This window comes from Octodon degus, unplaced genomic scaffold (genome assembly GCF_000260255.1).
Source record: "Octodon degus isolate 3935 unplaced genomic scaffold, OctDeg1.0 scaffold00019, whole genome shotgun sequence".
Lineage (NCBI taxonomy): Eukaryota > Metazoa > Chordata > Mammalia > Rodentia > Octodontidae > Octodon > Octodon degus.
Genome location: NW_004524595.1, coordinates 17,049,752 through 17,062,424, shown reverse-complemented (window position 1 = coordinate 17,062,424; position 12,673 = coordinate 17,049,752). Strand labels below are relative to the sequence as shown.

Here is a 12,673-nt window from a genome sequence, read left to right as displayed (position 1 = left end):
TTTAGTTTAGCTTAGCTTGCTTAGGTGCTTTAGACCACTGAGCCATCTCACCAGCCCAATACAGATTCTTAATTGTTTTCTTTTATACCATAAGATTTTGTCTCTGTATTAAGATACCAATGCCTTGAGAGTAGAGACCACTGTTGTGTCCATCTTAACAATCTGCACATGGTATGCATTCAAGTTTTATTAAATCTAGTTCGTTCGAAATGAGAATGTTTGAAACTCATTAAATATGTTAACATGTTTAATCTTTAAAAAATAAAGAACAAGAAATAGAATAAATAGTCTCTAGTAGAACAAAGCATTTTGGAAATTCTAACTTTTTTTTTTTTTTGGCAGAACCAGGGATTGAACTCAGGCCCTTGTGCTTGCCAGGGAAGCGCTTATTCCACTGAGCCATCTCCCTGGCCCTGCATTTTGGAAATTCTACGTGCTAAATCAGTTTATCCTTATTAGAAGTAAAAGAAAACTAACAGAGACTATCTGTGGTTGAAATGATAACATCAGAGATTTGCTTTAAAGTATTTAAACCAAAAGAAATAGGAAGACAGCTCTCATTAGCATTGGCAAAATGTTGAAACTTATTAAAACTAAGTAGAATGACACTTCATTCTACTTGAATTGCATATGTGTGGAAACTTATGTAATAACATCTTTTTATAAAAAAATATAAAATTATACTTACAAAGTTTAATGTATTTATCACTCTTTCTGAATGGCCCTTTAGAGCTGTTTTTTGTTTGCAGAAGAAAGTCAAGATTTTTCTTTGAACCAAATAACACATTCAACCCAATAATCAGCATCATGGACCCTATTAAAAGAGAAGGAATATAAGGTAGTATAATGTGAAGATCCTTCTAATGATAAATTCTAGGCACCAAGATGTATTTTAAATGAACATTCTCTGAAATTTATTTACTGAGTTAATTTATCTCAGTATCTAAGCAATTACTCCTGCTGTGCTTTCAATGATGGGGACAATTATGGGAATCAAGTCAGATCCTAGGAATCCTCTCTAGAGGACAGAGCCCAGCCTGTCCCTGGGAAGGAATGTCCTTGCATTTCCTGAGTGTTTGCCAGCTGCTAGACTGCTCGTGGTATTTGTCACTGCCCAGTGATGAAGCAAGGGACAGTGGAGTACAAGATTGAGGACCTCATGAGCTTCCACCGAGCCTCTGGCTTGTCTACTGAGGAGCCTCCCACACACCAAGAAGAGACGCATGGGCCAAGGAGATAGCTCAGTAGAATAAGCACTTGCCTGGCAAGCACAGGGTCATGAGTTCAATACTTGGTACCAAAAAAAAAAAAAAGAGACGAGATGCACAAGGATGCACGTGTGGGCTCTCGGCGAGGTGTTGCTTGTGGCCATAATTCTACCCTGAACATGGGCACTCAGGGCGCAGCATCAGGCAAAGGATGCGGCCAGAGCTGACAACGTGCAATGAAGTGGGGCTAAGTTGGGAGGTGCTACAGAGCAGCTTACGTGCAAAGCTGACACACTTCTAAAGTCATACGTAATAAGAACATAAACAGAGATCGGGAACAATATGTCAATTAGGACATGCCAAGTTTAGATTATGTGGAAGGCTGCCAAAAAAGTTAGGTTCTACTTTCTAAGAAATAGCAAGTGAAACTTAGAAAACAAACGTGTAACTAATTTCTGACATGCTGATTCTTTTCAGATCGCTCTTACTAAAAGCCACTCTGAACATTTCCAGCATTCTTGGTTTTGTAGCTTCCCCATATAGTGTCACTCTCTTGAAACAGCTGTGTGAAACCATAGAAGCACATGGTATTTTCTATCCAATATGTAGTGAGAAGAAACTAAAAAACCTCATCAGTTATAAAATTCTAAACAAATGGTGCACAGGATAGCTCTTACTTTCACCTTTTCTTCATGTGGCAGACTCTCTAAACAAGCCGGAATAAGAAAAAAGCAGGGCATTGGACAGGAAAACAGAGCTGGACAGAGTCCACCCACCTGAAAGAAACCAGAAGAGAAACGAAGCTCACAGAGCCAAGGCAGCGGCAAAGCAGCAATGTATTTCTCTAACTAGGTGACAGCTTAGGAACTATGCACAAATACCGAATTCTCCAAGGTCATTTCTAAGGTGTTCTGTGTCACTCAGTAACACGCCTTCCAAAGCAGGCTGTTGTGACAGTTGTCTGCTTTCAGGATATTGAAAAGATGCACAGAGTGGCTGGCGGCACCAGGGGCACAAGACACCATGGAGAAAAGCCAGAGGCAGAAGCCACCCTGCGCCCTCCCGGCCTGTCCTCCCATCTCTCAGAAGATGTCCCCCCCTCGGCTGAGGCTCCAGGCGGACGGGATGCCTGGTGTTTCTCTCCTCCAGCTCCTGGCAGCATGCCAGGAAAATAGGTGCGTGGAATTTTTATTAAATGGCAAAACGAGTGTGTGACCAAACAAGAACTGGAACTGTCCTCTTATTTTCTAAGATTTTCCTGTGAAAAACTCTGGCAAGTTTTACTTAAAATCAGTGGCAACGTTGGATGTGTTGGGTGCTATACTTCAGTAATTTCATTCCTGCCAGAAGACAAAGGGAACTTGTCTCCAAATAAAACACGAAAGAACCTGGGGATGTAGTTTAGTGTGAGGGCCCTGGGATCAATTCCCTGTACTATAAAGAAATGAATAAATTATGAATGTTTTATTTTAGCATGCAAATGCATAACCACGGAATAGAAAATGTTTTACTCTTTGATTTGGGAGTATATCAGTTACACAAAGATACATACATACTATATTTTGTTGGAAAAAATATAGTAAATAAAGACCACTGATAATCAGGATTACTGAAAAAATTACAACCGATAGGTATGATACTCCTATTGACACAGCAATGACAATCATAATTATACCTTCCTAACATATTAAATACGCAGTTCACATTTTATTATGGATCAAATACTTTTCAAAACCAATTCTTTTAAAAGAGCTTTGGAGTAATAAATATTACTGAAAGGCATGAAAAATTAAGAAATTTGTTTTAAACTTATAACTTAGACATTTTTCCAGAATTCTTAATTTAATTTAATTTAATTTTACTTTATTTTCCTAACCAAAAGCTATTTTACTGAGAAAACAAGATTGTCCTATTCTTACCAGTCATATAAAGTGCTAAGTCCCAGCCAGCCCTTGAGGGTATTTTTTTTTAAATGTGTTTGGTACAGGGTCTCACTACACAGCTTGGACTCACAGTGATCCTCCTGCTTTCAGTCTCCCCATCTCTGGAATTATGGTGTATGCCAACACACTCAGACTCAGTGGCCTGCTCAGTATGCTCTGGGGCAGGGCCGCAGCAGCATGCAGTATTGGGGATCGAACCCCGGTCCCTGTACTTGCCTAAGCTGGCACTTAGTCCACTGAGCTATCTCACTGGTCCATTGAGGGTATTTTTGAGGACTTGAACCTAGAAATTTTAAGTGTACTCACCCAGCAGCACATCAGACCTTTCTCTAGCATAGATTCCTCCTGGGACAAACTTAAAAGCTGTGCACCACGCACAGAAGAACATGTCTAGAATGTAAACCATCATGGCCACAGTCATGGTCTGCCCAGGCCTCCCCGAGCTAACAAGCTGTCCAAGCACTTGAGGCCACATGGACCCAATGAAGGTGGCCAGCACACATCCGGAAATAGCAGCTGCCCACGTGCGCAGGTACAGGAGACCTGCAGCTGAAGCCACTCCTGTTTGGGAGAGAGAAAGGGGGAAAAGTGAATCATGCAGCACAGCAATAAAACCTATAGGACTTATTTATACCCAGGTAGAGCCAGAAAGACCTTAGGCAGGCCTGGCAGGTAGGTGTGATTGGACGTAGGCTGCACTGGCTGCCCCTGGCACAGGCAGAGGTGGAAGGCACCATAGTAAACCTCAAGTCAAAGCTATTTCTTTGGGAAGGACAGGAGGACAGAAGCAGTAATTGGTGCTGTCGTCCCAACAGCAACAAAAACTGAAATGATCCACTATGCCAAAATATATTCATTAAGGGTAACCAACTAGAGCAATAATCTACTCAATCAGCATACTATGTGCAATACACTAGTGCTAACCAGTCCTCAAACATTCCATTTTCTCTTATCTAAGATGGTAAGACGAGAGAAGTTAAAAAATCGATTTCTTTAAAATTCCTTGAGATTCCCTACTAGATATTTGCCCTTATTTTTTCTTGTTTTTATGTTACTTATGTGATCAGTCCAAGATAAAGTAAAACTTTAAAACATTTGAATATTCTTTACCTTATTATCATCCAAAGTCTTTTCCAGACTGAACTGACTTCCTAGTAATCCTAGCTTGTGGTATGCCTGTAGTTGCAGGTGGAACAACTTATGTGACAAAAATGACAAAAATGTGCTCCTAAGATGTACTGGAAAGTAGGACACTGTTGATTGCAAATGGAATTTTTCACAGATACTAGCAAAGTTTTAAATGTCAAGCTGTGAACTGTCCAATATAACACTTTCTTATCAGCTTATTGGAGAAACAAAATTCTTGACACTGAAAAAAAAAAAAAGTTTAACCGTCCAGATACTGGAGAAAACACACGCAGAGTCAGTGTGGCTTCTAGAACACTCTGCTAAGGCGTTTTCTAAAGTAAGTTCTGCTCCTTGTCTCATCTCAGCTTCCTGACCAACCAGTCACAAAAGAGAGCGACGCTGAGATAGCTTTGGTGGACTTGCTGCCTTAGCAAATCTGCCCCCTGCTGGTTTGCTGCCCACAGCCGGCTAGGTTTGGAGGCCGTGAGTGCTGCCCAGAGTGCAGCAGGCACCTCACAAACGTTGCTCAGTTGAGGCAACACTGAGGTCATGGAACCTTCTCCCAATTCATATGAAATCAACTTTGCTATTTGCATTGCACTTCAGGTTAACTCCACCCTGGGGCTACCAAGGGAAGACCTTCCATAGACAGTATGGCAACTGTGAATCACTTCACTTACTGTTGTACAGCTAGAGCTCATCCTTCAAGATGGCTGCAGCACACTTTACTGCTCAGGGTTTCCATGAGGAAAAAGCGTGCTGGCATGGTGGCACACACCTGTGATCCCGGCACTGGGGAGGCTGAGGCAGGAGGATTGCTATGAGTTCCAGGCCAACCTCGGCTACAAAGTGAGTTCAAGGCCTGTCTGGACTGCATAGTATCTCAAAAGCACAGAAGATGAATGGAAAGAAAGAAAAAAAGAAGGAAGGAAAAATAAAAGGCCTGCTCTAAATGCCAAACAAACTTTTGACAGATTTCATCTTCCTTTTCCAAATTGTATATTGATTAATAAGCCAAATATGCTTCTTGAAAACTGTCATCTGGCCCTTTTCCTAAAGAATCTCATGAAGCAGCTCTCTAATGAGAAAGTCTTTCAGAGTATAGATGGGATTCCTACCAGAAAACACATAAGCCAGTAAAAACAGCCCAACGTGACTGCAACAGCTTGCTCATATGGCTCCGGAGGAGGAGGACCTGGCCAGCCGTGTTAGTTTAGCAGCCTGCTTGGTTCCACATGTATTTCTGTGCAAAGCCAGTGAATAGCGCAGCATGCAGCAACTTACTGACTACGTTTTCCATCCCACATCTTCTGTTACTGATAGACACAGTCTCGCAAATCGAGGCCAACACTTTGAATCACCTGCTTGATTAATATGTATAAAGAGATCTCACAGATACCCAATAGTGTGTCTGCTCTGTAAAAGAGCAGGGAGTTTCCAGCTCATGCCACCAACGACTACATACTAGGCATCTAGAAGGAGGAGTGGAGTGGCATGATTCCATCGCAGGAAAATGACACAAGGCACCCACGTGCTCACAAAGAGCAACAGGAGAAAGGAAAAGGGCAGCCTCAAGTGGGACAGCCTTGCCCAGGCTTTCTGGACCTAAAGGGTATAACTAGGGACAAATAACTCAGGTGTTTAAATAGCAAGCATGCACTCCAAACATGGGTGAAAGAATGGAAGGCAAAGTTATTACGTATAAAAAAGGGAATGAAACGTCATTACTGAATCTGAAAAAGGACACTTCTGAAAAACAGAAAAACAAAAAGTCTTGAAGAGGGAAATGGACCTGGCAACCAGCGCTACATCACCCTCTAGCCTTCAGTAAAAAGTGCTACTTCACATATGCCTACATAGTTGAAATGAGGTAGCTGTTATGATTTTTATCTGGTATCCTCCCAAAGTCGCATGTACTCAGAGTTGGGGCTTTGGAAGGTGACTGTGTTACATGTGGGACATTCAAGGAGACATGCTGTTAGGAGTGGTGATCTGGTGGATCGCTGTGGGCATGACCCAGAAGGCCGTCTCTCCCTTCCCAGCTCTTGCCTGGACTCTCACCTTCCTAGGAACTCTCCTCCATCGGACCCCTCCACCATACCTTCCTACTTATGGACTGAACTATGAGCCCAAAGAAACTTCTTGTCCTTCCAGATATAGATTGAGATGTTTCATCTCAGTGACAAGAAAGTGACTAACACAGTAGTATTAACAGTGGTGTAGTCTGGCAGCATGGGACATCCACAGAAGGTAAGGGAGAACTAGAAGCAGGAATCTGAAGCAGGTTATCACTAGTGATCTTGGTGACAACTGGGTTAGAGCTGGCACAGCAACTTGAAACAGCCGATTTAGCCATAACACGTACTAGCATAGATGCATCAGCTTCGAGTCCAGCCGCATAGACGTTGAGGTAGCCAAGCCAGACAACGGCACGTTGGAAGGTGACTCCTACGTACCTGTAGCCCACCAGATTAAACTACATCCATGAAGCCATGAACATGCTGAAAGCATCAATCCACTTGTCAAACTCAGCAGAACCACACCTCTGTGAAATAAAATAAAAACTCACTAAGACATTTGATGGTATTGCTATTTCACTGTTTCATGTATAAATCAGAAATAGACCACCTGTTGTTAGGTACATTAAAAAGATAATGAGTATGGAAGAATCAATGAGACCATGAGAGCCGCTTAGGAACTAAGATGATACACATTTGAAACCATGAAGTAGAAAAACTCTAACTTCAGATAAATGGGATCTGCAGCCTCTCATGGTCAAGGTAAACACAATAATCGTGTATTCTCAGAATCTTGATTATAGTCCATACTGGTCATGTGATATTTTAAGTAACTGCCAAAGTTTTTTTTTAAATATCATTAGCAATTTGTGTGTGTGTGTGTGTGTGTGTGTGTGTGTGTGTGTAGCCAGGGATTGAACTCAAGCCCTTGAGCTTGCCAGGCAAGCACTTATTCCAGTGAGCTATCTCCCCAGCCCTTTAGCAATTATTTGATGTTTTATATTTTTGCCTTTTTATTTTTCTTTCTCTACCCTGGTATTTGCTTTTATCTTGTCTCTGTCTTCCTGAGACCGGTATGAGTTTGACAAATATTGACAGTTGTTCATTTTTCAAACTAGCTACAAACTATTTCATCCTTTTGCTATCTTGACAAAATCTTGGAGGGAGAGGAACAAAAACAATTTAACTAAACTTTAGGAAAAAAATCTAGCAGGGGTAACAAGTATAATGTAGCACTCAATAAAGTAGCTATAATAGAACCAAAGCTGAAAATAGCATTATTACTTCCTAGGCACTGCTTTAAGATTTTTACCTGTGTTATTATTCATTTAATACTCATGAGTTTGTAAAGTAAATGCTATTACTATGTTCATTTGGCAAAGCAGATTATCAAGGGAAAGAGCTTTCTCTCATCATACACTGTGTTTTCTCCACCAAATGCCCATTATTGTCACAGCAGGTGTGGAGGAAATGGCCAATGACTGCTGTTCCTGAGAAGCCTGCACAGTGCAGGAACTCCCCGAAGTGCCCACGCAGGAGCTCCGGGACCCTCTTAGGCATAGCCCTCTGTTCCCCTCTCCTACATCTACACAATCCTTCCTTCATCACAAGGGCAACTGTGGCTCCTCCTTTCCAGAGTTCCCAATAACATCAGGCACCATGTCTGATATCTGGAGAAATGGATCTGAAATACTGGATCTGGCTGGCACAGATCTGGCTGTCAAACCGAAGAAATATTTCTTCTTCACACACAAATGCTAGCTGCTTCCAAACCTAAACTCACCCAAATGGGTTAGGACCTGGCCCTGGGTAGGGATGACCACTCACTGCCCATCTGGAAACCAGAGAGACCTCTCCAAAGAGCCAGTGGGTGAGGAACACCAGGGTACCAAAGGCAGCCCCTGCCAATGGCCAATTAGCCTGACAGGTCACACCCTTGGCTGTCTTGCTAGTCTTCTTCTCCTCAGGGTCACTGCAGTCACCGTCTAGAGTTGGGGAAAAAAAACAAAAGAAACAGCCAGTTACATGGAAATTCATCCAGCATGTCTGACAGACATTTAACATGGAGGAAATGACATCTGGCTCAGGAGCTTCCTCCAGAAGGGGAGATGAGATACACAACGTAGATACAAACCAGAAGGTGCGGGTGGCTATGTGGTGGGAGACACGATTTCTAGCAGGGTAGATAGGGACGGTTTAAGAGAGGACAGGTGCTCTTGATTTGACAAGAAGCATGAAGAAAGCTAGTGACTTCATGTGAAGGTTACAGAAGGAGCAAAAATACACTGAGAAAGTAAGTGACAGGAAACAAGTGCTGTCCAACTTGAGTAAAACACTTCCCGTGTACCGTGAAGCTTCCTTCCAAAAGAACAGGGCTCTCCCTGAGCCCTCTGCACATCAAGAGTCATAACTGCACTTACTGAGCAGCTCCATGTGCCAAGCCCCTCTTCACGGCCCTTTATATTAATGCATTTCATCTTCAAAACATCTTTGCAGATAGTCTCTATCACTAATTCCACTTTACAGATTACAAAAACTTACCCAGAGAGATCAACTAGATTATCCAAAATCACACAGCTAGTAAAGAGAAACCCAGAGGCTGCCTAACCATGTCACCTTGGTGTAATTCACCATGTTGTAATTTAGCAGGAGGCTCCTCATCACAGCAAGGACCTCACATGGGAAAGTCACAACTGAAGAACATGCTGGCAGAACTTCTCCCTAGAAGCAGAGAGCCTGCCGGGCAGGCACTTCGGGACCTTGCAGAGTCTCGGTGGGACACAAGGAAGACTTTGGTTCTGTCTTTGGGGCTGGCAATGGGGCTTCACAAGGAGGAAAAATGCCAATCCAGCAACAATGGAGTCAGCGGAGGCAGGGGCAGGCTGACAGCTATAGGAACAGGATGGGGAGGGCGAGGGAAGGGAAGAGAGAGAGAGGCCCAGCAGAGTCCGGAGAAAAGAGCCTTCTGAACGGAATTTGCTGAGTGACCCACAGTGAATTGAGTGTGGGAGGTGAGCCTGCCCTCAGGACCCAAACAACCTTCTAATAAAACAACAACAATGACAAAAACAAAAACAAAACCATGTACTGTGTTCAGATATCTGGGGAAGTCTGAGTTTTGAAAATGAAACACAGGCTCATGCCTTTTTTTGGATATGGGACATGGAAGCCACGACCTCATGCTTGCCAGGCAGACACTGTACTGCTGAACCATATCCCCAGCGAGGCACAGGGCAAAAAAAGAGACAAAGATTGCCAGTGAGCATCCAGGCCACATAATGGTAAACCAAGCAGGAAGAAAAAAAATTGAAGTGCAGAAATGCCAGCAGTGTGTTATCTGGCTGTACCCAAGAAACATGCTGCCAGGAGGGTGCGTTTACACGGCAGCGATTTATAAAACATATTTAGGAACTAGACCGAGCTCTGAATGCATGAAAGAGAGAGAATTAAAGAGAAAATGTATAAAATGCATTAAAGTCCCAGGACTCACTCGTTGTTTAAATTCTCTCTTATTCTTATTATCTGTTTCATGCCAAAATTTGGGCCCGTGGGGAGCTGTTCAAGCAGTCTCTTCATGCTGAGCCAATATCTTCCATGTTTCCATTAATTTGTATGAGTCGTCCTTGAACTTACAAAAGAATATAACTCACTGAGAGTTACAGAAAAAGCCAGAAGCCAGTTAATTAGCATCCAAGAACATTCTCCCTTCTTTTTAGAAGTCTCAGGTTGGAATGGGAAGCGAATACCCAAGCTGAGCATGTATGCTGCAGATAAGCCAGCTGCCTTGGGACAGAGGAGATTTGACAAGTGCAGTGAGCATGTAAGATGTCCCCTCTTCTCAAGGTTGGGATTTGAGGTTAAGATCCCTGGAAGAAAGCCAGGTAGGTAGTGGCCACACCTGTGGACCACAGCGACTTTCCAGGCTTACACACGTACTGGGTCAGGACAGAGGTACAGGATGAAGAAGCTCACCCTGGAGAACTCAGTCCAGAGGAGAGGCAAGAGGGAACTGGATGTGAGCTGCACATACAAGGCCTGGCTCCCATTTCCCACTGGCACAGAGGCGCACACACTGATGGCTTTCTATTTTTGTCCTGTCTCTATCAGTGTGGTGTCTTTGGTTTAGGGACTGGCACACTGGCTATCAGTTACCATTTCAGAAAGGGGAAACCTGAAATGGAGATACAGTGCAGGAAAGCTGTTACCTTAATATTTTTTTTCTTTTTTAATTTAGTGCAGGGTCTACAGGGTCTTACTACACAGATCAGACTCATAGTGATTCTCTTGTTTTCAGCTTCCCAAGCGCTGGGATCACAGGTGAGGCCACCACACTCAGTCTCAATTGCCATCTCAGCGTGCCCCAGGGGCAGGGCCTGCACAGCATGCTGGGGATCTAACCCCGGTCCCTGTGTCTGCCTAAGCAGACACTTTAATCTGCTAAACTATCTGGCCAGCCCACCATAATATTTTCAAGGCATCTATGGTGTAGAGTACATGAATACTTCACTCTTTTTTAAGTCTAAATGATACTCCATATCCACATGCATTAATATAGCACATTAATGAGTTTTTATAAATGTCCTTCCCCAAGCATGTTACATTCTTACAAGAAAGGTAAATCCTGAAAGAGAGATCCCTCAATAAACTGGGCATGCGCTCACCTGTGCCAATGCGATCGAGTATGGCGATGGTACTTAATGACAGTATCACTGTGTTGGGCATCTGGTAACTCCAGACTGGGTTTAGTGAGGTGTACCAGATTCGGAGGACAAGAAGAAGAATCTGTCCTAAAAGGAAGCCCCAGATTCTGAGGTACCTGCAAGCACAAAAGTATTGTTAAAGGCTTTTTATGTGAGCTCAAAGTACTGTGTCTGTTACGAATTTCAGTTTCAAGGAATGAAAATATGAAATGGTCTTGTTAGTAATTTGCGGTCACATGCTTGGCTTGGTGTTTATATAGCCCTCCTATGCAGCTTGCTATATTCTTTAATTCTCAGCACATTACTGGGACTGAGGGTATGATTCAGTGGCAGAACACAAAGGCAAGGCCCAGTCAGGACATACAAGGTCTAGGTTCAATCCCTGGCACTGAGAAAAACTTTACTGAGATCTATGGTAGATAATCACACCCTAGTTTTGTGAAAAAGAAAAAAAAATTTGTAAGGTTTCATAGATGGTAAAAATTATAACTTTGAGGGGCTGGCTAAATAGCTCAGTGGATTAAAGCGCCTGCAAGCAGGAGCAGGGGCCAGGGGTTTGATCCCTGGCCTGCCGTGCCAGCCCTGCCCCTGGAGCGTGCTGAGATGGCAATTGAGACTGGACATGGTGGCACATACTTGTAATTCCAGCTGTTGGGAGGCTGTAAACAGGCAGATCACTACAAGTCTGATCTAGTAGTGAGACTCTGAACACCCTGTAGACCCTTCCCTAAAATAAAAAAATACAACTATAACTTTGAAGTCCTGCCTCTGAGTTCCCCTTTGAAAATTGATTATATTTGTCTGTTACAGTAAAACCTCTGAAACTGTTCATCAAATTAAACTTCTTAAGTGGCAAGTGTCAGGGGTTCAGTCTGAGCAGTGGGAAAGCTGACCTAAACATACCTTTGCAAGCCACTTCCTGACCACCACATCACAGCATACACGATCAGCGAAGAGGACACGCCAAGGGCCAGGAGCACCAGCCGAAGCTTGGCATTGGGTGCCTGGAAGGAGGCCATGCTGCCTACAGAAAAAATGAGGAGAGCTGAGCGTTGAGTAACGGAGCATGGGTAGGTGACAACACACATCTGATACATGTTGTGTCTGATACCATAGCTATACTCTACAAGACAGAGTTAATGCATAATTATGTACATTTCTTTGGAAATTTTTGATTTAGATATAATTCACATACCATAAAACATAACACATCATGTTCAAATATATAACTCAGTGGTCATTAATGTATTCATAAAGTTGTACAACTCTTACCATTATGTAATTCTAGAATATTCTCATCACCCCAGAAGAAACTCTATACCCATTCAGGCTCAGTGCCCATACCCTCCCATCCCACCCACAGCCCTCTAGAAATCACTAGTCTAGCTTCTGTTTCTATGGACTTTTCTAATTTGGGGAACTTTATATAAATAGCATCATACAATATGTGGTCCTTCGGCCGGGGATGTAGGTTGGTGGTCTAAGTGCCTGCCTGGTAAGTTCAAGGCTCCAGGTTCGATCCCGGGTACTATATGCCATGCTGGCCCCATGCTGAACTGGCCACTGAAACTTGGCATGGTGGCACATATCTATAATCCCAGCACTGGGAAGGCTGAGAAATGAGGATCACTATAAGTCCAAGCTGCGTAGCGAGATCCTGCACCAAATAAATAAAT

The 12,673-nt window shown here is 43.1% G+C and overlaps 1 protein-coding gene across 1 annotated transcript in view; it reads right to left on the bottom strand.

Annotated features, from left to right (window-relative positions):
- Cwh43 (cell wall biogenesis 43 C-terminal homolog) overlaps positions 1–12,673 on the bottom strand; it is a 60,572-nt gene that overhangs the window by 40,573 nt on the left and 7,326 nt on the right. The window contains exons 3-8 of the mRNA XM_004627498.2: positions 11,901–12,021; positions 10,959–11,113; positions 8,081–8,282; positions 6,736–6,824; positions 3,458–3,712; positions 689–814 (exon numbers count right to left, since the gene is read on the bottom strand). Of these exons, the coding sequence (XP_004627555.1) occupies positions 689–814; positions 3,458–3,712; positions 6,736–6,824; positions 8,081–8,282; positions 10,959–11,113; positions 11,901–12,021 (948 nt within the window). The remainder of the gene's footprint in view (positions 1–688; positions 815–3,457; positions 3,713–6,735; positions 6,825–8,080; positions 8,283–10,958; positions 11,114–11,900; positions 12,022–12,673) is intronic.